The sequence below is a fragment of the Brassica napus genome, chromosome C4, assembly GCF_020379485.1.
Source record: "Brassica napus cultivar Da-Ae chromosome C4, Da-Ae, whole genome shotgun sequence".
In the NCBI taxonomy this organism is placed as follows: domain Eukaryota; kingdom Viridiplantae; phylum Streptophyta; class Magnoliopsida; order Brassicales; family Brassicaceae; genus Brassica; species Brassica napus.
Genome location: NC_063447.1, coordinates 30,322,056 through 30,349,852, shown reverse-complemented (window position 1 = coordinate 30,349,852; position 27,797 = coordinate 30,322,056). Strand labels below are relative to the sequence as shown.

The window sequence follows — 27,797 nt, the reverse complement described above, 5'->3', positions numbered from 1 at the left end:
CCACTACTTAGCTGATTCCGCCTGACATACCCCTCTACTGACTTCATTTATGCATATAAATGTGTAGGCTAAATCTTGGGAGTATCGATCAAGGGACACATGCACTCTTACTCTAGTAAGTATCTGAGTAAACAAGTAGTCTTATTCTAGTTTCCTTTATCCCTATATCTCTCTTATCTGAATCTCATTAGTTTCAATTTCAATGAATGTTGATGCTGATATAGCCATCTTGTTCATCTCATTGACTTTTCTACATTTGTAGCTCTTTTTTGACAAAATATAGCGAATAATGGGGTCACAGGAGACACTCCTACCCCTCGTTTCCATAATGTGTGATCATTTCCTTCAGACTTAGAATAATAGGGTCACAGGAGACACTCCTACCCATCTGCTTCTTCCAAGAAATCATTTCAATCTTTTATTATTATTTTTTTTATCTTGAGATGACAAAGAGAGGAGAGAAGGAAACCAAAAAGTTTACAGACTTGTATCTTTCAGACCTGAAAGAGGAATCCGATCCGATGTATACCAAGCTCCAAAACAAGCAGGTTGAATTGATTAAGGTTGGAAGTCAGCTTCGGTTCATTCAGACTTTCTCAGCTAGCATGGATGTTATTGGCAGGTGATCCACTTTGGTGTTTCCATTTAGTACACCCTGCAGTCAATAACCTCAAAGAATGGTGCTAGAGAGTGGTTAGATAGTAAGTAAAATTGAAAAAGTTCATCATCCCCTTCTTACTCAATAAAACACAATAAAAACTTATAAAACTAAAGCTCAATACAAAACACAATATCAGTAGAACCTCCCCAAGACTTAAACAACACTGTCCCCAGTGTTACACAGTCTAAGATTGGTGGTGAAACAATTCATAAGTACTAAATTTAACAAGGTGAAATGGTATACCTGCTCGCTGATGGTGAGCGTCGATCGACACATTTAAGTGGTGATCGATCGATACTCGTGATGCTCTGTCGACCGACAATGGCCCCTTGTCGTCGATCACTACTGGTATATCAACTGTTCTCCCTTGGATCTTTTTTTTATTTAGACTTGCTATAAATTAAATGCAAAAATAAATAACAATTCTGAAATAAACTAAGTAAAATTACCTATTAGTGGGTTGCCTCCCACTCAGCGCTTTGTTATAGTCATATAGCTTGACTTTTGGAGATCTGATTCAGTCCGAATGAGAGTGAGAACATGCTTCAAAACAAGTCTCAATGTCTGCTCTCTGAAGCTTTATCATTCTTGTGTGAAAGCCTCCTCCATAGACTCTTCTCCTTTATCTATCTTCTCAGCAATAAGGAGCGCTCAAAGCTTTGCAAATGGCTTTGAGAAGCATCAGCTGCGTACTCTGGATTTTCTGACACCATCTGAGAAGCGAGGAATCAATGATAACTGAGAATCGCCCATGATCATTTTTTTCTTCTTCCAATTCCTCATCTTCTTTCCCCCAGACTTGTCTGATCGTGTGGTGGGTTCTCCATCCGTAAGATTTCCACACACATCGAACTCCTTCTGCTATGATACGTGCCCAGTGTCGATCGATGGAGAAATGGTAGCGTCGATCGATGCCTGATTGTTGATGTCGTTTGATGGTATCTGGTCGGTGTCGATCGATGCTGCTTCTCCTGGGCCCTTATCGACTTCATATCTAAAAAGCAACTCTCTCTGGGAAGCTTCTACGTGCTGATGACCATCCAATACCTCAATATAAGAACTGATCTGCATACTTCTATCAGGTGGAATAGAAGATTCAGCTTCAAGTAAGAGCATGGAACCACAATCTTCACAGGATCATGTATCCTCTTCACTCTTTTGTGAAACCCAGAAGCTTCTTCTCTCCAGATAGGTGGTCTCGTTCGGAAACAAGGGTCTCCGTCGATTGATGCTTGGATTGTTTGTGTGATCGATTCTGAGGTTGTACCGTTGGTAGACATTAAGGTCGTACTGTCAATCAACGTTGAGGTTGTAACGTTGGTAGACGTTGAGGTCATACTGACGATCGACGTTTAGGTTGTAACGTTGGTAGACGTTAAAGTCCTGGCGTCGGTAGACGTTGAGGTCTTACCGTCGGTAGACGTTGAGGTCGTACCGTCGGTAGACGTTGAGGTCGTACCGTCGGTAGACGTTAAGGTCGTACCGTCGGTAGACGTTGAGGTCCTGCTGTTGGTAGTCGTTGAGGTCATACCATCGGTCGACGTTGAGGTCGTACCGTCGATAGACGTTGAGGTCGTATCTCCGGTAGACGTTGAGGTCGTGTCTTCAGTACCAGCTTCCTCTACTCTGCTCAGCTCTCCAGATACATGATGTTCATCACCCTCTGCCATAATGTAGTCAACCAATTGTCTTGGAATTAGATCTTTCCTCTTTATCTGCCAACTTTCAACCAGCCTATACCATTTATTGTTCTTATCCTTTTCTCGAGTTGCTTCCGTCTCATCAAGAAATTTGTAAAGGAAGGCTCTTTCAATGTCCTCCCAGCTGGTTAGAGATCCTGGCTGTAGTTGACTGAACCAACAAAATGCATCCCCAGAGATAGAATATGGGAAGATCTTGCAGAGCATATGATATTCAAACACTTCATTCTTCTCACTCCTTGACATGAGATCCTCAAGCTCTTCAATGTGGTTTATGGGATCTTGGTGAGGGAGACCCTGGAAGGGGTCTTGACCTACCCAATCATACCACTCTCGGCTCAAGTGAAAGTCATTCATCTCAGCAACATCAATCACTTCAGGGATCTCATCACCCTGATCATTAATCAATTGTCCTGCGCTGTTGTGAGTGCGACCTTCCTCATCTCTTATCGTCCCATTCTCGTCGACTTTAAGTATGAGTACTTCGATCTTCTCTGCCTCCCCGCAAGTGGTGTCGTTTTCCACCGGATGAACAGTATCAGGATGAACAGTACCCTGTTGAACAGTGTCGGGGTGAATAGTGTCACAGTGAACAGTGTCACGATGAACAGTGTCGATAGACGCGGGATGTACAGTGTCGATCGACATCAGGTGAATAGTGTCGATCGACGCGGGATGAATATTGTCGATCGATGCTTGGATTTCTACGCTACCAATCGCAGCTTGGAGGGTGTCGACTGCCCTCTTAGACTTATGGATCACGCGTTCCAAATCCAGTGGCTCTACTAGTAGGAGCCATATTCCCTTGCTGCTTCTAGTACTCATATGTATCTACCTGAAACAGAAGAAAAAATTTTATGAGTTTTTTTTTCAAACAATTGAAAAACTTAGACTAAATCTAACTTAAACAAGATCTAATGGCCATCAAAGCTCCCCGGAAATAGCGCCAAATTTGATATCACTCAAATTACCTTAAGGAGTGATTTTACTCTCTCAAATAAGAGGTTCAATTGTAGTACTTAGGGATCAAATTTACAGGGAGCTAGAGAACCAAATAAATCTAATCAGATTGATTTAGCTAGGTTGATTTAATTATTTTAAATGTAAAATTGCAAGTTTGTGAGCAAAGTAATTGGTCGATTGATTTGATTAGGGTTTTATGGAGGGATGGTTGCTAGACTTGGAGCTTCTATTCAGGTATCAGAGATTATAATCCTATAGCTGCTTAACAGTTGCATGCATGATATTATAGAGCTCAACTACTTAACAACAAGTGTGTTAAGGACCCAAACAAGAGTGTTAGATCAATAGCAAGTTTCTGGACTTTTGCATTGAATGAAGAAAATATTTTTGAAAATGTCTTTTTAATGGTTGTAAACATGCATAATGATATCAATAAAGTGGTAAACACGAAAATTCTCCATATAAAGTTGAACCTATGTTAATAAGTTTATTTTTGAATAAAAATATTATATAGTTTACGAAATTTAATCCATTTTACTGATGATTGATAATTTATATAATGAAACTATTTGAAAAAGGGGTCAATTTACCTATTTAATATAATTTTTTTGATTTTTAATTCATATAGCACTTGTATTTTAATATAGCACAGAATATAATTTTAAATTTATAAAAAATATTATATAATTTTATTTTCTTGTTTTATAATAAAATTTTAATTAACAGTAATTTATAAAATAGTATATTACTAATTCTTAAATTAATTAATGTGTTCTTTTATAAAATATTTAAAAGGTTAGTAAGATTTTGTTTAGATTATTTCTCAACAGATTTTGTTAAAAAGAATTAAATTTGAATTTATCGTTGGTTTATTATTAATGCAAATAATCAAATATAGTCATATTAACTAATTCTTTAAGTTCTCCTACTATGACTTGTTAATGGTAGATAAAAATTATGATCCTAAATTAATAGATTAGATTTATGGTCAAACTACACTTTAATTAAGGAGATGTCTAAATTAAGGAGCTATAAGGCAAACTTTTTTTGTTTTTCATTTATATATACGTTTTTTTATAAATGATATAAATTTGAGAAAAAATATAATTTATATATAGGGTTGTAAATTGATTACTCAAAGTCACTTTATTGATGAGAATCAAAGGAACTACATCTATAAAAAAAGTTTTAATAAATAAAGTCTTAAAAGGCTAATAATCCTAATAATCTATTTGTATTTACTGCATTGATTTTTTTATATGTATACTTTAGCATTAATTTCAACAAATTTTTTCATTTAAAATAATCAACTAATAAATATTAAAGCTGGAGAAGTTGAACCAAGTCAAGATATCAGAATCTAAAAAGAAAAAAAAACAAGACATAAATATTTTTTATTTGGATATTCAGTGACGTGTAAACAAATTAGAAGGAAAAAAGGAAATTTATGACAAAAAAAGGAAAAAAAAAAGAAATTTAAAGGTGAAACAGAATCTGCTTTTTCGCAGCTTAAATAATTAAACCAAAAACTTTTTCCTTAATACTTAGTTACCAATCATCCTATTGTTTTCATTATTTATTGAACATTTTATGTTATTTTCAAATTTTCATAACCTTTAAACAAACAACTAATTAAACTTGGTCATTTACAAAAAAATTTCATTGTTTCGTTGTCCAAGATCATGTACGTCTCGCTCTTTCTCTCTATTGTATATTGTTTAACTTAAAACTGAGTTTTAAACATGTAATCGATCAAGCATTTGTCTCTATATCTCGAATACTTTTGCTTATCTTCGTTTTTAGTAATTAGTAAGTATGGTTTTCATGCTGAAATCACATGCATATATGTCAGTTATTCTTCTTTAGCTTATTAAAACATTTTTCTAACTACTTTTACATTATATATTAATGTGTTTTGTGAAGTCTTTAATCCAAATTCAAAATTATAGATATATAATTCCTTCGTTTATTTTAATGTTTAACGTTTTAGAGGGAAATTTTTTGTTCCAAAATCAATGATGTTTTCAATTTGAATGAAACATTTATAAGCCTTTTATATTATATTATATTATCTTTTGTATTTTGTAATGTGTTTTATCACTGATCGAATTACGATTAGATGAATAATTTATAAAAAACTTTGTTTAATATGCAAGAGTTTTTAAAAACAAAATTGTATGTACAATCTTCAAAAGTTACCCATTAAAAATGGATGGTGTATTAGAAATTTAGTTCCATTATATCATTTTCCATTATTTTCTATAAGGCTTGTATTTTTGAGAATTAATCTTTTGATAAGCTTTCAAGCAAGGCTTTATTAATTATTCTATTAAAAATCACATGATTTCTTGCAGTAGTTTACAATAATAATAAACTTTCTTTGAAAATTGGTATTAGAACATATCAGGACTTAGTACCAGAAAGGAGAGAAAAAAAAACAAAAACAATGTTTTATGACATTTATTATTTTGAAATTTAATTTTAATAAAATATTTAATTTTATTTAAATATATTTTGAAATACCTTTTATCCTAATTATATTATATTATCTTTTGTATTCTGCAATGTGTTTTATCACTGATCGAATTACAATTAGATGAATAATTTATGTTTTTTTTGTTCAATATGAAAGATTAAAAAAAAAAAATTGTATGTACAATCTTCAAAATTTACCCATTAAAAATGGATGGAGTATTGGAAATTTAGAACCTTTATCGGATGCTAGAAAAGTTCCATTATATCATTTTCCATTATTTTCTACAAGGTTTGAATTTTTGAGAAAGAATTTTTTGACAAGCTTTCAAGCAAGGCCTTAATAATTATTCTATTTGATTTCTTACAGTAGTTTACAATAATAATAAAATTTCTTTGAAAATTGGTATTAGAACATATACTTAGTACCGGAAAGGAGAGAAAAAAAAAAACAAAAACAATGTTTTATGACATTTAATATTTTGAAATTTAATTTTAATAAAATAGTTGATTTTATTTAAATATATTTTCAAAATACATTTTTATCCTAACTAGGAGTTTTAATTTCAATCCAGGGTTTGGTCCGATTTTGAATTTGTTTGGTTTTTGTTATTTAGCCGATAGAGTTTTTCTGGAGTAATGAAGTCTACTATATCTTGTATAGAATACTCTATCGTCACCCTATCATGTCTTTTGCTGTATTTTACAACACTCACAAGTTCATCTATGACTAATGCCCAACTTACCTCTGCGGAAAAAAAGACAAGTCTTATGGTTCACCAATTCTTCTATTTAGGATCACAAATATAAAACTAGTTGTATAAATTTATAACTTAATTACCATGATTTCCTTGGTTTTTCACACGTTCCATAGTTTTTACCCATTGTCTTTCTTCAGTGATGTTGGCACTGTCTAAATTTGGGATTAAAATACAGTTTACGTTTGAAAAAATTAATAAATCAATATAAATATGCATTTAAAGCACGTAAGTTACACACATACTGACATACCTTGTTTTTTTTTTTCACCACGCGTAGACTTGGCTCTTGCATTTTTGAATGCAAACATTTGATGATAGGAATATCCGATTCCGGTTTGGTTGCGAATATCTTCAACGAAATAAGGAGTGTACTCAAGAGTGACGAATAGGAAAATTTTCATAACTCTCGTAAATATGTCAATGTTCATCAGTTCGAGAAATATTAGTAACTAAACCGGAATCAGATATTACTATCATCAAATGTTAGCATAAGAAAATACAAGAGCCAAGAGTCTACCTCTGGTGGAGAGAAAAAAGAAGGTGTGGGTATTAAATGCATGTCTATATTGATTTATTTTTATTTTTAAATTTAAATTGTATTTAATCCCAAACTTATACTGTCCCAATATCACTGAAGAAAGATCAATAGGTAAAAACTGTGAGACGTGTGAAAACTAAGGAAATCACGGTAATTAAGTTTATAAACTTATACAACTTGTTTTATATTTTTTTTATTCTAAATAGTAAAACTGGTTAAACCTTTGTATTGTTTTTTCACGGAGGTATGTATGTTGGGGTCTAGTCACAGCTGAACTTGTGAGTGTTGTAAGATACATCAAAAGATATGATAGGGTGAAGATGTAGTATTCTATACAAGATATAGTAGACTTCACTAATCCGGAAGAACGTTCTTGGCTAAAAAAGGATACCAAGCAATATTGCTATCCATGGTATATACATTTAGGGATAGAGTATGTGAAGAGATATGGGGTTCAACGAGAGGAAGATCGACCATTTCAGGTCGACTGTTGTACCAAAAATGTAGCTCCACGTGATCCCTTATCAAAACTTAGTTACATAAGTAAGGTGATGCAAGTTCTTTGTCTAAATGTTTTGTTCATTGTTTCAACATCTAGTAACTAGCTATAAGTATTGTCTTCATTGTAGATCATTTATTAAGACAAAGGTTGTGCAACTTAAAAGGGAGACTTATTCATTGGTGTAAAAAAAAGAAGGGAGACTTATGTGATTTATTTCTATTAATTTTGTATAATTTGGATGATAATGATGATATCAAGTGATATTTATTACACACTAAGTTATTATAAAATAATATTTGACACAAGCTCAACATAACAAAGTTCAAACATATCACAATTTTAATATCACATAAATTCAGAAAAAATACATAAGTTTAAGCATCTGACATCCAAATTTTAACAAAATATTTATGCATCAAACTAATATAGTAATCTTTTGTAACTGAGCCAATCTGTAAAATGACATTAAAGCACATCAGCAAAACATAAACCATCATCTTCAAAAACATTTATCAGAGAAAAGCCTGCTCTAATTAGCTAGACATATAAACAAACAAGAATATCGTTAACCTCATCATTATATACAATAAGCTTATAAAATCCATTCAAGAGTTCTAAAATTGATAAATATACAAGAACGAACAAAAAATCTTCAAAATTCATTTTAAATTTAGATAGAATGTAAGTTTATTAAAATTAGCAAAGAATGCTTCTTGAGAAGTCTACTCAATTAGTAGAATTCATCATTTGCAAATTCTTGAGTAAGTTTTGTCAATGGAAATTTTTTTGATTTTACCATAGAAGAAATTTACTCTCAGAATCAGGTTCATTTTGCAATGACCAAAAATTTACAGAAATTAACTTTTTAATAGAAGACTTTTAGAGAAGTCTGTCGTGAGCAAACTTCCGGAGAAATTTTCTTATTGTCACATGAAGTCTTCAAATTTTCACAAGAAGTTTTTATAATGTCGCAAGCGTATGTTAGTTTTGCAATTGATCATGTTTGTCTTTATAAGAGAAATATTCTTCAGAGATCTTCTATGACAAGAATTTTTTTGATTAAAATCTCGGAATAAAAATAGAGCATACTTATGGAAATGTTTCTTATGAGAAGACTACTTCAGAAGTATGCTAAATAATTAATTTTAAAATTAAATATTTTATTATTTTTATCAACTGTAAAACTGATCTTAAAAGAATTTTTGCAATATCTTAGAGACTTTTATGTGACATTTAGAAGACTTCTCAAGAATTCTATTCACATCAGACTTTTCTAAAAGTCTTCCATGAAAAGTTAAACTTCTTCTAAAAAATGGTCAATTACAAATTAATTTCGCTTTTTGGAGACTTCTCGAGAAGTCTATTCAAAAACAATTTTTGTTACAAATAAAAGTTTATAGACTTCTAGAAAAGTCTTCTATGATTTTTTTTTAACATATGCATTGACCATAAGAATTCCAAAAAAACTTCTCTAAATCTGTTTTTCAGTTTTGCAATTGACCAAAAAATAATAAAACATTTAATTTTATAGTTAATCAATTAGAAGACTTCTTAAAACCTCACGAATTTTTTCAGATATGTTTTCAGTAGAAATCATACCTAGATCCAGTGAGAGTTCGTGCTTAGTTTTTCCAAACACCCAAAATTTCCTAATGAAAGATACACACTCGTTATTGACCAAATCTCACTAAACTCGAGCAACTTTAATGAAAATATAATCTTGAAATCTAAAATTTTGAGTTTTAAAATGAACTAAGAGACAATATGCAAGATAAATGATTTATGTATGTAAGAAATAAGATTAGAAGATGTATTAATTGATTTCTAACACATTTAAAACTTGTTTTTGGTTGTTAATGGTAGTCAGGATATTGAAGACGTAAATAAATGATGAAGATGAGGATGTTCAAGTAAAATCACCATATTGCGAAAGGATAAATAGTAGCATTTTACGTGAATTAGTTAAACTTTTAGGATGAATTATAACAAAAAAAAATATAAAATGTATTTGCACACAAATTTTAGGATATTTTTAAAGAACCAAAAACTGTCAAAGGAACGTTCGGAGGTTGGAGTAACAACAATCTCAACTTCATTACTATTGCTTGTCTTTGCTATGGGAATATATCCTACCTTCAATATATAAGTCCAAGTTTAATGTTACACTAGGTTAAGATCTGCGCCTTGCGCGGGATCAACATTATATATATAAATTATTTTATGTATTAAATATTTTTACATATTATGAAATAATAAATATATATTAAAAAATTAAAAGTCAATAACTATTAAATATATAATTAAATTGGTACGAACATATAAATCAATTTTATTTATCCAAAAAATATTTTTTTATATATTTGATAGGATATGTTATTAAATTTAAATGATACTAACATAGATAATATATTTTAGTATATTTTTAATATTAATGTCTATTAAATGATGATTTCTACTCATATAGTTTTTTTGATCATTTGTATCTTTTGTAGAAAAAAATTTAAATTACTGATAACAAAATTTTCACTGTGGGATTAATAGTTTTATTAATTTATAATTTTTTTAAAAAAAAGTTGTCAATGTTCGTTCAAAACTTTTATCAAAAAAATTGTTCAAAGTAAATTTTGAAACTAAAATATTGTATTTTATATGGTTTATAGTTTATTTTAAAATGATATATATATTAATCTTAATAATTAATTAAATTAGGCTTTTTACTTATATAATTTTTGTAATCATTTGTATTTTGTCATAACAAAAATTTTAAACCATGGATCATAAAATTTGAATGTGAGATTTTTAACAGTTTTAGTAAGTTATAGCCGTTTGTAAAAATTCAAAATATAACATATACATAAATATCTAAATTTTTATTATATAGTTATTGTGGCTGTTTAATTTATTTAATAGTTTAAAATTAAACAAATATGATAGAAGATATACTATTTTTTATCAAATTTTTATTATTCAAAATCATTAATTGTCATATATACTTTAGTCACATTAGGCAATTCCGTAAATTTTATTTAAGGAAATAATAAAGTACATTAATGATGAATTTATTGTTATTTTAATAAAAAGCTTATTATATAATTAGATGGACCAACATATTTCCATAATGATTCTAAGAATCATTCTAGTGATGACATGTGGCTACAAAAAGAAGCTGTAATGCTTCTCAAATAATATATAGGGGATTAGGTTGAGATCCGCACTATGTGCAGTATGAGATTTATATTGCATTATCAAATTAGCATAATATCTTTCATTACATTAGTTTGTAATTTAATAATGCACAAACTAATAAAATGACCTAAAACATGCATGGGAAAAGCAAAATAATATTCTTCTATCTCTTGTAATACGTGTGTTTGACCAAAAATAATATACTAAAAATATTATTTTAGGATTATTCTAAATACATGATTCATTGGTACAAATTTGGGTTATTGTAAATCGAAAATTGGTGCACATACTCTGTTAAACATTTTTGGTCTGTGTCCCATTAAAAAGCCCGTGTAGAAAAAGTTTAAAACAAAAACCATAAATTTATATAAGACAAAGGAAGGTGATTTAAGACCATAATTGTATCAATATTGAGGAGAATCTTCAATATAAGTTATATAATTTAACTTTGAAAACTTTCCTATACTAAATCTATTAAATGATTCTATTTTAACGGGTTGAACTAGATTTTGACCCGCCATTATATTTTTTGTTTTAAATTTTATATAATCATATTTGTATTTAATAATAATTTAATATAATTTTTGGTAACTGTATTAAATATATCAAGTTGCATAACTATACACTTGTGTCATATGAAATTCAAAAATTAAGTTTGCAACATATTATATTTTCTTAGTATTTACCTAATATAGTCAACAATATTCGTACCCAGAAAACTCAACTCGGAATCGACCCGAAAATCAAAGCCTCATACTCTATTAGTATGTTAGACATGACCTATATAATCAAACGGTTCTTAAAGTGTTATATCCGAAAACTAATATCAAATCCAACCTACACAGGAAACCGAACAAAATTTTTGAAAAATGTTTGAAAAAAAATAATTTTTAATACATATATATATATATATATATATATATATATATATATATATATATATATATATATATGTGTGTGTGTGTGTGTGTAAATGAGTTAATATGATCTTCACTAGCTTTAAGTAAAATTACATTTAATAAATATTTTTAATACAATCTGTTCTATTAAATTATTTTATATATTTAAAAGTATTTTATTAATTAGGAACATGACCTATTGAAATATGCTTAGTCCAACTATTTTTTCCCACCATACCTACTAACAAAAATAAGAGGTCTCCAAAAATAAACCATATATTTTCGGACTGCATATAAAAGTTAATATTCACTTTATTTATACTCTATTTTAATTCCATAATTATAGGAACCCACTAATTTGATAATCCTTATATATAGGGGCAACTATGTTTTTTTTTTTTTGAAAAATGGCAACTATGTTTTTTACGAAATCTTTATTTCCTTTTTTTGTTTAATGCGAATTCATATGCTTGCTTCACGAGAGAATCGTAATTCTATTTGTAAATTTCACAATGTTTAGTTCCAAAAAATGGTGGAACTAAAAGAGAAATTAAAAAATATTTATATTATTAATTGGTAGTTACATATAGATGAATGGCAGTTTATATATTTAAAAGTATTTATAATATCAGTTGGACATGACATTTATCAACTGGTCATGTTCCTAATTTAATAGTATTGATTCTTAGTAGTTACCTAGTATAGTCAACAATATTCGTACCCAGAAAACCCAACTCGGAATCGACCCGAAAATCAAAGCCTCATACTCTATTAGTATGTTAGACATGGCCTATATACTCAAACGGTTCTTAAAGTGTTATATCCGAAAACTAATATCAAATCTAACCTAAACAGGAAACCGAACAAAATTTTTGAAAAATGTTTGAAAAAAAATAATTTTTAATATATATATATGTGTGTGTGTGTAAATGAGTTAATATGATCTTCACTAACTTTAAGTAAAATTACATTTAATAAATATTTTTAATAGAATCTGTTCTATTAAATTATTTTATATATTTAAAAGTATTTTATTTATTAGGAACATGACCTATTGAGATATGCTTAGTCCAACTATTTTTTCTCACCATACCTACTAACAAAAATAAACCATATATTTTCGGACTGCATATAAAAGTTAATATTCACTTTATTTATACTCTATTTTAATTCCATAATTATAGGAACCCACTTATTTGATAATCCTTATATATAGGGGCAACTATTTTTTTTTTTTGAAAAATGGCAACTATGTTTTTTACGAAATCTGTATTTCCTTTTTTTGTTTAATGCGAATTCATATGCTTGCTTCACGAGAGCATCGTAATTCTATTTGTAAATTTCACAATGTTTAGTTCCAAAAAATGGTGGAACTAAAAGAGAAATTAAAAAATATTTATATTATTAATTGGTAGTTACATATAGATGAATGGCAGTTTATATATTTAAAAGTATTTATAATATCAGTTGGACATGACATTTATCAACAGGTCATGTTCCTAATTTAATAGTATTGATTCTTAGTAGTTACCTAATATAGTCAACAATATTCGTACCCAGAAAACCCAACTCGGAATCGACCCGAAAATCAAAGCCTCATACTCTATTAGTATGTTAGACATGGCCTATATACTCAAACGGTTCTTAAAGTGTTATATCCGAAAACTAATATCAAATCCAACCTAAACAGGAAACCGAACAAAATTTTTGAAAAATGTTTGAAAAAAAATAATTTTTAATATATATATATGTGTGTGTGTGTAAATGAGTTAATATGATCTTCACTAACTTTAATTAAAATTACATTTAATAAATATTTTTAATGGAATCTGTTCTATTAATTATTTTATATATTTAAAAGTATTTTATTAATTAGAAACATGACCTATTGAGATATGCTTAGTCCAACTATTTTTTCCCACCATACCTACTAACAAAAATAAACCATATATTTTCGGACTGCATATAAAAGTTAATATTCACTTTATTTATACTCTATTTTAATTCCATAATTATAGGAACCCACTAATTTGATAATCCTTATATATAGGGGCAACTATGTTTTTTTTTTTTGAAAAATGGCAACTATGTTTTTTACGAAATCTTTATTTCCTTTTTTTGTTTAATCCGAATTCATATGCTTGCTTCACGAGAGAATCGTAATTTAATAGATGAATGGCAGTTTATATATTAAAAAGTATTTATAATATCAGTTGGACATGACATTTATCAACTGGTCATGTTCCTAATTTAATAGTATTGATTCTTAGTAGTTACCTAGTATAGTCAACAATATTCGTACCCAGAAAACCCAACTCGGAATCGACCCGAAAATCAAAGCCTCATACTCTATTAGTATGTTAGACATGGCCTATATACTCAAACGGTTCTTAAAGTGTTATATCCGAAAACTAATATCAAATCTAACCTAAACAGGAAACCGAACAAAATTTTTGAAAAATGTTTGAAAAAAAATAATTTTTAATATATATATATATGTGTGTGTGTGTAAATGAGTTAATATGATCTTCACTAACTTTAAGTAAAATTACATTTAATAAATATTTTTAATAGAATCTGTTCTATTAAATTATTTTATATATTTAAAAGTATTTTATTAATTAGGAACATGACCTATTGAGATATGCTTAGTCCAACTATTTTTTCCCACCATACCTACTAACAAAAATAAACCATATATTTTCGGACTGCATATAAAAGTTAATATTCAATTTATTTATACTCTATTTTAATTCCATAATTATAGGAACCCACTTATTTGATAATCCTTATATATAAGGGCAACTATGTTTTTTTTTTTTGAAAAATGGCAACTATGTTTTTTACGAAATCTTTATTTCTTTTTTTTTGTTTAATGCGAATTCATATGCTTGCTTCACGAGAGCATCGTAATTCTATTTGTAAATTTCACAATGTTTAGTTCCAAAAAATGGTGGAACTAAAAGAGAAATTAAAAAATATTTATATTATTAATTGGTAGTTACATATAGATGAATGGCAATTTATATATTTAAAAGTATTTATAATATCAGTTGGACATGACCTTTATCAACTGGTTATGTTCCTAATTTAATAGTATTGATAGGTGTATGTTGCTTTATTAACATTTACACCCAAAAAAAAAACTTTCCAATACTAATTCCGGTAATATAGTAATGTCGTAACAATGAACACGTGATTGACACTAAACCATAAAAATGAACGCGTGATTGACAAAAAATCTCCTAAATTTGGAAACTCTTAGTTATTAAGAAAATTTGATATAACTCCCACTCAATATCTTTGCACTCCAAGCTGTGCGTGTTCAGTATTCCATTTGGAATATAGAAAGTTTATACTCCATCCATTTCAGATTACTTGTCATTTTATACTTCGGCACACAGATTAAGAAAACATTTGATTTTGTATATTTCCTAGATAAATATACCATTATCAATACACGTAACCACATTTCAACTAATTAAAAAATAGTTAAGATATAAAATTAATAAATTTTGCATTGAAATTATAAAACGAAATTTATTTTGAAACAAAAATTTTACCCTACAACTATAAGTAATCTGAAACGAGGGAAGTATTGCATAGTAATGAGTGCTGCAAACATTAGATGCTAACACTTTTTTTTTTTAACACTAGAGGATATTTATATTAACAAAAGTAATATTACAAAGCCGGCGGTTAAGAAAACCCCGGAAACAGAGCCGTCAGACTAAACAATAGTCTCCAGAGACAGATGTCCACACATGAGAAACAAGAGGAGAAACATAGACAACTGAAACGCTTAGAAGCATACACAAACTAGAACAAATAATGATTGACCAAAAGAAACCCAAACGGTTAAGAACAGCTTGCATGTCGGTGATAACAGAGAGAATTTGCGAGAGAAGACGATGGAGCCAATCTTGGCGACAAACCATCGAAGAACCCACCTATAGTGAATAGCGCAAACAAATAAAACCATAGCTCCAAAACCAGTGAGACAGAACTTCGAGTTCCTAAGCCTTTGACCGGTAGAGGCGACGTCGGAGAGGTAACCACTTGAACCACCAAGTTGGAGCTTAACGAATGATTAGATCTCGATCAGATCTGAGAGGTAATGACAAGGAGCGGTTCGAAAACGACCCTGGATTCAACCACACCCGAAAAGCCGAGAAAGGCTGATGATCGAACCAGAGACGAGGCAAAGAGATCTCAACACCAACATGCAAGATCAGACATCAAATTAGGGTTTTGACAAAAACAAAACTTAATCATATCCGAATAGTTTATGCATGCACCGAGAAGCGATTAAAACACAGGAAGATCAAACCCCGCCTTCATCACTCAGGTATGACAGAACCTAGATCCAGATCTAGAAATTCTCTCCGATGAGTGAAGGGGAAGACATGAGGAACGAACTACCCAGAGAAACAAAAATGCAAAGGATTTTAACCCGACCCCGGCTCTATCGAAGCAGTCGGAGGAGGAGAACTCAGATTTGAAAGATCTAGTGAGAATGCAGAGGATTCTAGAGAGAGATTTGTTAGATGCTAACACATAAACATGTTTTTTGTGTATATATAATATATTCCCTCCGTATCATTGAGATAGAAGTTTTAGAAAAAATGTTGTTTAACAAAGATAGATTTTCTTATGTTTTCTATACAAAAATTGTAAATTTCAATAAAATTAATTAGATTTATTGAAAGACTATTGGTTAAAAAGCATTGAAATTTGAAAATTCAAAAAACGACGCAAGATTAATGTATTTTCTTAAATATGTGTAAAAACACCAAAACATCTATCTTTAAGAAACTGAGGAGTATATAACTATTTATTCACGTGATTTCTAACATTTAATACTGGTATGCTGAAAATATAGTTAACACGTGGTTGTCGTATCCCAAGATTAAACCGTAAACCATTTCACAATATATATCATAAACCATTTGCAATATACCATAAACACACTACAGGAAATGTGGGTATTAATAGCATCGTAGCATAGCGTTTTTGGCATTTCTGCTATGTATACCAACACTGGCCTTTATAATAGCGTTTATAAAATTTAAAAGCTATGTTTGTAATCGCGGGAAAACAGAATAATTCAGCCGTGTTAATTTGGTAAGTGGAGGCGCCTTACAATTGCAAATCAAAAAATAAATGCTATCGTATATGAAAAAATATATCAAAAAGTACTTAAGTTAAAATCGAAACCTTTTTCTCTTCACTCTCTTCACATTCCACTAGAATCGAAACCCTTTGTTCTTCATAGTTTCGAAGAAAATCCCGAGAGTTCTCTCGAATCGAAGCTTCAATTGGTATGAGTCTCGATTTGATTCTGAGTTTAGATTAGAAAGTTTCCTCCATGATTTTGATTGGTATCTCTTCGATTTGATACTATGTTTGTGTGAACATGCATGTCGATTGGTATCTCTTCGATTTGAATCTCTTTTGATTTTAGGATTCGATTTTGATTGTGGGTTTCGATTTTGATTCATGTCAAAGTTTGTGATTTTGCGGACTTTGATTTTGGGTTTCTATTCTTAGTTTCTGTTAACACATGCATGTCCAAGTTTGTGATGTTCGGTTTAGATTTTGATTTTGATTTTGGGTTTTGATTTTACTTTGATCGAATTTGTTCTTTGTTAATCAGTTTCAGAAATGGCAAAGACAAGAGGAGGAGGACAAGTTGGTTCTCGTCGGAGTAGACGTAATCAAGGCTTGAAGGTAGTAGATCCAACTCCACAAGTTGCTTCTGCAACAACACTAAAAGTGAAGAAAAGAACAACAAAGAAAATGACTTCCCCAAAAAAGAATTCAGTTCTAACGCCAACGAGAAGTACTAGAATCAAGAAAGTGGCTGCTCAAGATGATGAGGTACAAGATGTAACACCTGCTCAAGATGATGAGGTAGAAGATAAAGATGATGAGGTAGAAGACGTAACACCTGCTCAAGATGATGAGGTAGATGATGAGGCTGAGAAGGCAATGTCTGAAGATGATAAAGACGATGCTGGGATAGAAGGAGAGGATGAAGAAGATGGAGTACTCAACGAGAAAGAGAATGAAGAAGAAGCGGCCAATATGGAAGATGATGGAGTTCTCAATGAGAAAGGGAACGAAGAAGAAGCTCTCGATATGGAAGAAGATGGAGTTAGCAATGAGAAAGGGAACGAAGAAGAAGCTCTCAATATGGGAGAAGATGGAGTTAGCAATGCTCAAGATGATGAGATTCCTAGTACTGAAGGAGTTGAGCTAGCAGGGGATGAAGTGAAAAAAAAAAATAAAAGAGGACCAACAAAGATGCGTAGAGTGGCTGAAAATCCCAATGAAAAGATTATGGTCATATTCAATGACTTTGGTGATCATATTGGACCTGGTTCAGTAACACTATCGTCTTTTCTTGGTCCTCTTGTGAGGGAACATGTTCCGGTTACACTTGCTGATTGGAGAAATCTTGATGCAGCGACTAAAGCAACAGTGTGGGAACATGTTTCCTTTGAAATTAAAACATGTTTGACCTTTGTTAATTGTGATGCAGGGGAGGTTTAACTTGCAAGAAGAGTGGCAGAAAACTGTTATTTTCAAGCAGCTGGGAAATTTGTGGAGAGCTGGAAAGTCGAGGCTAGTGTCACAAGTACGTGCTGCGAAGACTGCAGCTGAGAGAATAGATTTAAAACCGAGCAACATCCAATCCATTCAAGTGTGGAACTCTTGGGTTAAGAGCAAAACTACAAAAACTTTCACGGTGAGTTATCTACGACTAAGTAACTTTCATCCTTAAAGGTCATGTCTTATAGATTTAAACACTGTCATATTTATATTGTAGGAAGTGAGTAACAAGTACATAGAGATGAGAAGAAATCAGATTCCTCACACTACCAGCCGCAAAGGAATGCTTCGTTTGGCTGAAGATATGGTAAAACAGTAGTCAAACATCTATATATTGTACAGCTTGTTAGATTAAAATGGTATTGAGATATGTTTGTTTTTATACAGAAAAAAAAAAGAGAGTAAATACCCAAGTAAGGTGAGTAGGAGTAAGGTATGGATTGCGGGACACACTCATGCTGATGGTAAACCTGTGAAGCCCCAGTTTGCTGAGACTATTGTAAGAATTATGGAAGTTGTATATTGTGCATAATTAGTAGATTATGTCAATGAATTATTTTGTGTTTAAATGAATGTATCAGGAACAAATACAGTCACTTGATAGTAAGATGGACTCAACATCAGCTGCTGATAACATAAGGGAAGATGTTGTGAGCAAGGTTTTGGGAAAAGAAAAACCTGGACGAGTAAGGGGGTTTGGTAGAGGGATTACGGCTACTAAGCTAGCATTTCTGCAATTTAGAGACTCAAAGATTGCATAAATGAAAAGTGAGATTGAAGATTTAAAGGGCATAGTGTGAGACTTAGCTGGGAAGAATGTAATCCTTTTCATTACATTTGGTCAATTAGTTTCAAGACATTTACGATTTCCTTTGCCTTCTCTTAGAAAAGTAATGGTGATGCTGAAACATCTGAGAGTAGTGGTGGATTCAAAGAAAGAGTCAGAGTACAAATACTGGATTGGATTGAATCTGAAGATGTTGTTGTTGGTGAAGGAGAATTCTGCTCTGCTGAATCGAAGTACAAAATTGGTCGTATACCAATTGGTCCTAATGCAGTGGCTCTCGTTGTTAAGTCTGCACTAAGCTCAGTAGCTTCACTCTGGAGGCCTACGACAGATGTGTCAACTCTTGATGAAGCTGTGGGATACAAAATATCTTGGCCAATGGATAAAGTTATTTTGGATAGGGATACAAACTTTTCTGAAGATATATCCATGGTAAAAATTCAAATCTTGTTTTCTTCTTACAACAATTGTGTTAATCTCTAATCATTACCTTCTTACATTTTAGCAAACCAAGGAAGGTGAATCTTGAAGATGCAAGATATATGATTGGACCAATGACGAGGATGAGGTTATTGTTGAAGGTATCGTGTGCTCATCTAAATCCAAAGAGATGGTTAACAATATACCTCTAGGTCCCAATGCTGTTAGTATCAAAGTTGTGAAGGTGTTCAATGATCAGGCATATTTATGGAGGCCAACCGCTGATATGTTCTTGATTGGTGATGCCCTTAGCGAGAAAATAGCATGGCCAGTCCTAAAGGTTGAAGTCATGCCTACAACCGCTACAGAGGCAACACCTACTAAAATTGCAGGCAAGAAAATAGCATCACCTTCGAAACTAGCCAAGAAAAAAGCAGTGGTATGTTATTGACATGAAGTTATTTTATTTGTTTGTCTGATGATTGATGTTGAGTCTTTAATTGATGTTGGAACTTGCTTCTGTCATCTTGTTTGAGTGATAAAGGAGATTTTACTCTTCGACTATCACACGTTCAAAGTGCCACTGTTTAGATGCAACTGGGCAAACACAGGGAATGGTGCGAAGGAAGAAGATGGCTTCACTCTTGTTAACCTTCATATGAATCAAGCAGCCTATTTGAAAGATCCATTCATTCTACCTTCTCAAGCGAAACAGGTTTTCTACTCTAGGGAGGATGATCATTCAAATTGGTATGTTGTTATGAGAGCACCACATAAAGGTTATCATGAGTAAGAAACAGAAGAGGATTTAGGCGGTGCACCTTTGCCTGTCCAAGAAGTTGATGATATGGGTGATGAAGCTTCGGATGATGACACTACAAAAAAATGATCATTTAACATCATTTATTTTATATATTTGCATTAGTTATAAATAATGTAAAAGAATTTTGCATCACTTAAATAAGTGACTCTGAAAGTGGTAATTGACATCATTTTATCAATAATTGATACAAAAAAAAAAATATACACATCAGTTATTATAAGTAATTCCAATATATATCAATTGTAAAAATTGATATTAACATCTACATCATTCGTTTTAAATGATGTAAATAATAAATATTTACATGTTAAAAATAAACGATTTTCATTATTTTCATCATTAATTAATAATTAGTATTAGACTAATAATAAAATTTAAAATAACTTTAATTACAAAATTTATCATTATTCATTTGAAATAAAATTATTTGTACATAATTATTGTTAATTAGATAAACAAAATACAATTATTTTACATTAAAATACAATATGACGACAAAAAGATTAAAGAGAAACCTAAAACAAAAGAATAAGGAAAAAGATGGATTGAGACATAAAACAAGACTAGAACAATTAAATTGAATTAGCCATGAGGATTTCTTCAAGTTTCTTCTTCATTTTCTTCTCGTTCTCTATATCTCTCTTTTGATCATCAAAAGCTTCTCCATCGTCTACTTTTCCTTCAGATTTCCGACGTCGTCTCTTCATATAGCTACGGATGTTTCTGATCCTGAAAAAAATGATCATTTACCATAAACATAAGGCTATAGAAAGTTGTGATATTCCAGAAAAATGAAAAGAAGAAGAAGAAGAAAAAAACTACTTTTCAGAAAATTCTCATCAGATTCTTCTTATCATGACCCATAAAACTGCTTGATTTACGAGAGGAAGAATCACGACAGTACAGAAGATGTGTTTGTGGTGAAACAGTTATGAAGATAATTAAATTAAAGGCTTTAAGAAGAATTAAAGCCATAAAAATCGTAACCACTTCTAATAATTCAAAGCCCGGTCCGGCCCTTCTATGTCTATAAGGCTTTTGTTTTTCTCTTCTGAGTTTTTCGAAAAATATTTTGTTATAGTCATTTCCGTCGTTTTAATACATGTGAATTTTTATTAGAAAAAACAGTTTTATTTTTTATTTTAAAATATAAAATGAGTTTAAAATTTTCTTCGTTATCAAAAATGTTTTTCGTTTTCTTATGCTTTAAAAACATATTATACACAAACTAAATTTAATAAGATTTAAATAATCAAATATAAACTAAAACTAAACATATAAGAGAACAAAATTTTTGATCAAAAAAAAAAAAGAAAACAAAATTTATGATAAATATGGTCAGACGTTTCATACTTGTATTTAAAAAAAACATGTTGTACATTTGTAAAATTTAAAATGTGACACTTGTATGATCAAACAATAAAATACATTAACAACTTTTATATTTGCTTTATTAGATTTTGGATAAAAATATTAAAATAATATATCAATACTTATAGTAGTTTTGATTGCAAGAACGATAATATTTTATACTAAAATATAAAATTTTGGGTTTTCGGGACGGCCCTAACCCAAACGGGCTTAGGTCCAAAATACCCAAAGCCCAAATGGGCTTAGGTCGAAAGGCCCAATTTTTTTTGGGCTTATAAAACTAGCTCGGACTGCGGGCTTCGGGCTGCGGGATGCGGGCTTCGGGCTGCGGGCTTCGGGCTGCGGGCTTGGGCTGCGGGCTCGGGTTGCGGATTTTGACTCTAATTAACATGTCTAAGTTAAACCTACATTAAATCATTAATATTCATTTTTTTTATACTATATATATGTTTCTAAACAATATACTTCTTTCTTTATATTACTATCTATATTTACAAACAACACTATGGTTAATCTAGTGTCCAAACAATATAAAATATTGTATCTCATCTTTTTAATAATTTATAACAATTTTCTTTCAAATTATTTAGATAAACTAAATAATTAAAATTTTCAAATAATTTATAAAACAACAAAAATAAATAGAACTTATTTTCACAGGTTTAAATACTACAAAAACATTTCAATCAATAATAAATCAACTAAATCAACAGTTTATTATTTATTTAGTAAATAAATGTTATACATTGTAAAATAAATATAATAATAAAAATATTTATAAAAAATGGTCAAAATATATATTATATAAAGAAAAATAATTGTTAACAACAAATTAAAACCGATTATAATATAAACCAAATTATTAATAAAATTAATTACACAAAAATATAATAAAATTAATTAAGCTATATAAAAGGAGCAATAGCATGTTTATAGTTGTTAATTATTGTATACCTATCACTTTTTCTATCAAAATTTTGTTGAAACGTCATAATTTCATAAATTTACAAACAATGAAATTTAAAATTTGGGTTAAAAGGTGACAAATTATGATACTAAACAATTTAAATCATATTGGATTACGTATCGATCATCCATCGGTTAAATCGGTTAGTTTCATGTTTTAGTGATTTTTGTAATATGGATATTTTAGAAAACCTAAATTAAATTATCAGACCACCGGATTAACCGGTTTTACCACGGATTCGGGTCAAATTTAAAAGTACTGATTCGGGTCAAAAATATTTTAAATACACAAAATTCTTACAAACCAACAAAATATTTGTTAATTTATTAGTGAACATTTTTTATCATAAAATAATCCGCGGTTACAAAACACGGCCAAGATCTAGTTAATCCTTAAAACCGATCGTAAGTGTTGTTTATCCTTACTTACATTTTATGTATGACTGGATAAACTCTAAATCCATTTAAGCAAACTAAAACCTGGAAAATGATAAATAACAAATAAAAAAACAAAGTAAACATAAAAATGTGAAATCAAACAGGAATGGGCAAAGCTTGAACCCATCCACCACTGTTAATGAAGGCGAGCCTAATCATACTTTGAACACAGAATCCACTCAGCTTCTTAACCCAGCTCACACGTCTCCCCGTATTTGATCCACTCCCATAGCATCCAATCTCTGCAAACGTCAGCTGAGATACATGGCCCCCAAAGTGCCATGAGTCCCAACCTTGGGGAACAACCACGTCGGACAGGTCTGTGTTGTAAAAGATCACTCGAGCGTAACTGCACCACGGTCTGCCCAAGAAAGCCTTCCCCGTTCCGTGAACGAGGTAGTCCGTGAACACAAATCCGCTAGCGTCATACGGGTTGGTCCGTCCTGGAGCCGTTATGTAACCAGCTACCCCCGGTTTTAGCGTCGCTCCTAGCACGTTAAGAGTTAATAAACAAAAGATCACGGTTACTTTAGAGTTAGGACTACTATGTGTATGCATTCAAACTAGGGGTGTTCAATCCGGATATCGGTTCGGTTTCGGTTCGGTTTTTTCAGTTTTTCGGTATTTCGGTTAGTAAAATATAACTACCATTCTAAATCCATATTTACTTCGGTTCGGTTCGGTTTATATACCGTCGGTTTTCGGTTTATTCGGTTTTATACCAAAAAAACATAATTCTTTATTTTAGGATCATATTATATGAATTTTAGAGTCTTGTTGTCAACACATTCATTTATTAAAAAAATATTATAAGTTTAAATAAAAGAAAAAAAATAAAAAATGTTTCTATCATCTAATAAAATAGTCAAATCTATAATTAAAATCAAAGCTCAAAATTTTGATAATAAAAATAATAAAACAAAAAATAAAACAGAAGCATGAAGCACAAAAAATAAGTTATTATATTCTTTCATATTTAGCGTTCATCAAAGTCATGTTTCTTCTATTAAACACGAAACTCTATTCGTTTATAGATAAAAAAAATTGTGAAGATTTTCCACTAATTGTTTTCATCAAATTTATAATCTTTATTTCAATTTAGTCAATGCTAAATTAAAGCAAAAAGATCAAAAGAAGACTAAGAAAATAAGAAACATGTTTGCGATGAATTGTTATTTAATTATAGTTCAAGTGTTTTACAAATCATGACTATTTTATTACTGTAAAAAATATGGTAATAGTTATTAGCAAAAAAATTAACTTATGATTTTCATACGTTGTTATAAAATATATACATATTTACATGTTTCTATTTTTTGATCGGTTTTATTCGGTTTTATCGGTTATATACCGAACCATATCCAAATCCTACGATTTTTTAAAAATCATATACATTCGGTTTGTATGGTATATACCAAATCCAAACCATATTATCTATTTCGGTTCGGTTCGGTTTGGTACGGTTCGGTTTTGCCATATTGAACAGCCCTAATTCAAACAGAACAAAATACTGTGACTATTCCTTTTTTACCTTTTCGTTATTTGGATATAGATATGTATTTTTAATTGTAGTTATCAATTTGATTTATCTAGATTTAATATATCTGCTATATACGGAACTTTTACTGGTATTATTAAAACTAAAAAATATAATAAAACTCACATGGTTATGTGAATAGTCAGAGTATAACGAACCTTGTAAATAGATTGGCCGTTACCAAATATGAAATCAACGGCGCCTTGGATAGTGCAGCGGTGGAAGAAGTGTCGGCCATCAGCATCCCACAAGGTGTCTTGAACTTCAGAAAACCCTACCGAGTAAAAAGCACATTTATCACCGTTGAAAGAGTTCTTTTTTCTCTCTTTTCTCTTTTTCCTCCGACTCCTTCTTCTCGACTCAGCCTCTCTGTTTCCAGCTTCCGGTGGCCGACGGAGGGTCTCTACCCGTCGGTTGCCACCCCTGTCTCCCGTGTTTCCAGCCTTCCCCTTCTCCAGCTACTACTCTGCCCCTTCCTCCTTGCTTCATCTACTCTGTTCTTCGTCGGGTTGCGGCCGGATCCGGCGTCCTAAATCGGAGTATGTGGCCGTCTACAGCTTCCCCGGAGTGATGGCGAGGTCGTGGCTAGATCTGAGAAGGAGGCGCCATCTTGATGGTAGATTTAGGGTTTGACCTTGAGCAGATCTGGGTCAGATCTCTCTCGGAGTGCCCGCCAGAGTGGTGTAGCGTCGCTGCCTTCGCCGTTCTTGTCTGTTCGCTGCTTCCACTGTCATCCCCTGTCTCCTAATCCGGCTGCTTTGGTAAGAACTTCCCTCACTTGTTTCAAGTTGAAAAGACGATATAGAGGCTTATCGTTGGGGATTTCTTCTTGGGTATGATTTCTGGACAACCACCATGGTGTTATGTTGGGCTTTGAACTGTCTGGGGTCTCAGGTTTGATTGGAGCTTTCATTCTGTTACTCGGCTATATCCTTGCTCCATCCGACAGCTCTCTTCACGTCTCTCACCTGCTAATAGGGGCTTCCTGCTCCTCCGCTTTCAAGCTTCAGAAGGAAGATTGCTACTGTCCCCTGCCTCTTTTGATGCTCTGCGATTGGATTCCTTTGTGCTCTGCTAGTGTGGTGGGACCGGTGTCGAGCTGTTAAAACCTCCGCTTCCACCAGCCAGTACTTCACTTGTACTTCATCAGCTGGTTTCTCTGTGTCAGTTTGGATTCCTAGAGGACGGTCTGACATATTCTTGAGATTGCAACGTTTGGAGTAAACTTCACCAGAAGCGATGGCCAGACCAGGACTTGCCGACCCTGCTTCGCCTGTCCTTCTGTCGAAGTTGCCTTAGGGATGGTCTGCGGTCCCTCGGACCGTTCTCCGGTTGTGTTCTCTTATGAGCAATATGATTTTGAAGCAGGTCCCGGCTTGACGAAAAACACATTGGTCTCCTGCTAGCTAAGTGTTGTCCATGAAATTGTAATGTTCTAGCTAAGCTTCAGTAGCTTTGGTTGTGCTTGAACCTTCTTTGTCTTAGTTAGTCTTTTTTACCTTTTTTGTGGCTACCTAAGACACCACTGCTTTGTCTTCTGACTTAGCGACTTAGATACATTAGGATTAGATTCGTCAAAGCCGATTGTATCTCTGTTCACTTTTCCTTTATTCGGGAAATTGTATGTATTCTGTAAATAATACAAAAAAGGAAAAAAAATTATCTATAGTAAAAAAACCAAATAAATAGAAGAAAAAGACAGAAGAAAAAAAAAGTCATTGTACCACAAAGTAAAGCTTTTAAAAGAGTTGATTGGCATTTTTTTTGTTTTGAAGGCTTTACACAACCACAAGGCCTCACCCAAACAACAATCAGACCCCTAGTGTTCCTCTTTCCAGCTCCAACTATTACTATGAACGGTTTATCATACGCATCTTTATTTTCTCCATAGGGCATAAGATAAGTCGTTACTAAGCTCTCTTTTTTTGCATATATGTCAAGTCAGTTACATGTGGCTATACTGACCTGTAAAGGCCGGCTGCAACGTTGATGAAAAACCAATAGCGGTTGTTGACTGGGACCGAATCAATAGCCTTTTGTATTTTCGTTAAATTTGCATGACCCGATTGATCTACGTACACTTGTTGGTGGTACGCTTCGATGATATGAGGTAAGCAAAAACAACACAAAAGAGCGATGAAAAGTCGACGAGTTCCCATTAGATGATGTCAAAACGTAAGAGACTGTGGAGTAAGGCGAAGACAAATGAGATTAGTGAAGGAAATGACAAATGAGATTAGTGAAGGAAATGTATTATTTAATAAAGGCTCTGCGATTAATGCTTTTTATTTAATTTGTTAAATATTTTGATCAAGATTTAGTACTTTGTTTCCTTTTGATTATGTATGGATCAAAGTTTGAATTTACATGAAACTGGCAAGTTTAGCTTTGTTTTGCGGTTTGGTGATCAATTTTAGTTTGTGTGAGATGCCATAAACCAGAAAAGGAAGTTGTGATCTTTGTGATTGTGGCAACTATAAAGTTTTGTGGTCGAGAGTCGAGACTTTGTATTTATTATGAAATTATTACAAAAAAATAACAGTGAATTTTGTGTAGTAACTACATTAGATTGACAGAAAATTACACACATGAAATCAGGAATTAGTCTTATACACTAATAGCACAAAAAGGAAATTGTAATCGTTGTACGGCGGTAACTGTAAAACTAGTGATCGACACTTTACATTTACTTTGGAAATTATTATAAAAAAAATTAACAGTGATTTTTCTAAAAGAAATTACATCAGATTACTAGGAGTAGACCTAACTAGGAGTTTTGGAATTAGCCATACACTAGTAGGCAACTCTACCCAATTCGGTCATTCGGTTCAAGAAAAGATAATATATATATATATATATTATATCTTTAGGGATCTCTAAGTTAGGTGCTATATTATCACACCGAGGACTACGTCAATGCCTCTGAGGCCCTAAGAGCAAGGTTTCCGCCTTTGTAAAAGAACCGTTATAAGATCGGATAAATGGTTGATCGGCTAAGTTTCCCAACTAAGGTTGTGAAAAAGTTTTTATCGAACCATGTTAACAACTTTGCCTCATATTTGAGATATCAAGTTGTCAACTACCCAACACAATAACCCTTAATCTTATGAGTACAGTGATGAGGTAATGGTGGAGAGTTCGAGAGGCCAACGAAACGA

General features: G+C 31.7%; 1 protein-coding gene across 1 annotated transcript; it reads right to left on the bottom strand.

Annotated features, from left to right (window-relative positions):
• Window positions 1-21,764: 21,764 nt before the first annotated feature.
• On the bottom strand, window positions 21,765-25,835 carry LOC106404034 (probable pectinesterase 29). Its single transcript, XM_048755740.1, has 3 exons — window positions 25,749-25,835; window positions 24,794-25,088; window positions 21,765-23,629 (listed from the first exon to the last, which is right to left on the bottom strand). The coding sequence occupies exons 1-3, from the start codon at window positions 25,833-25,835 to the stop codon at window positions 23,199-23,201; spliced, it is 813 nt and encodes a 270-aa protein (XP_048611697.1). The 3' UTR covers window positions 21,765-23,198.
• Between the last annotated feature and the right edge of the window lie 1,962 nt (window positions 25,836-27,797).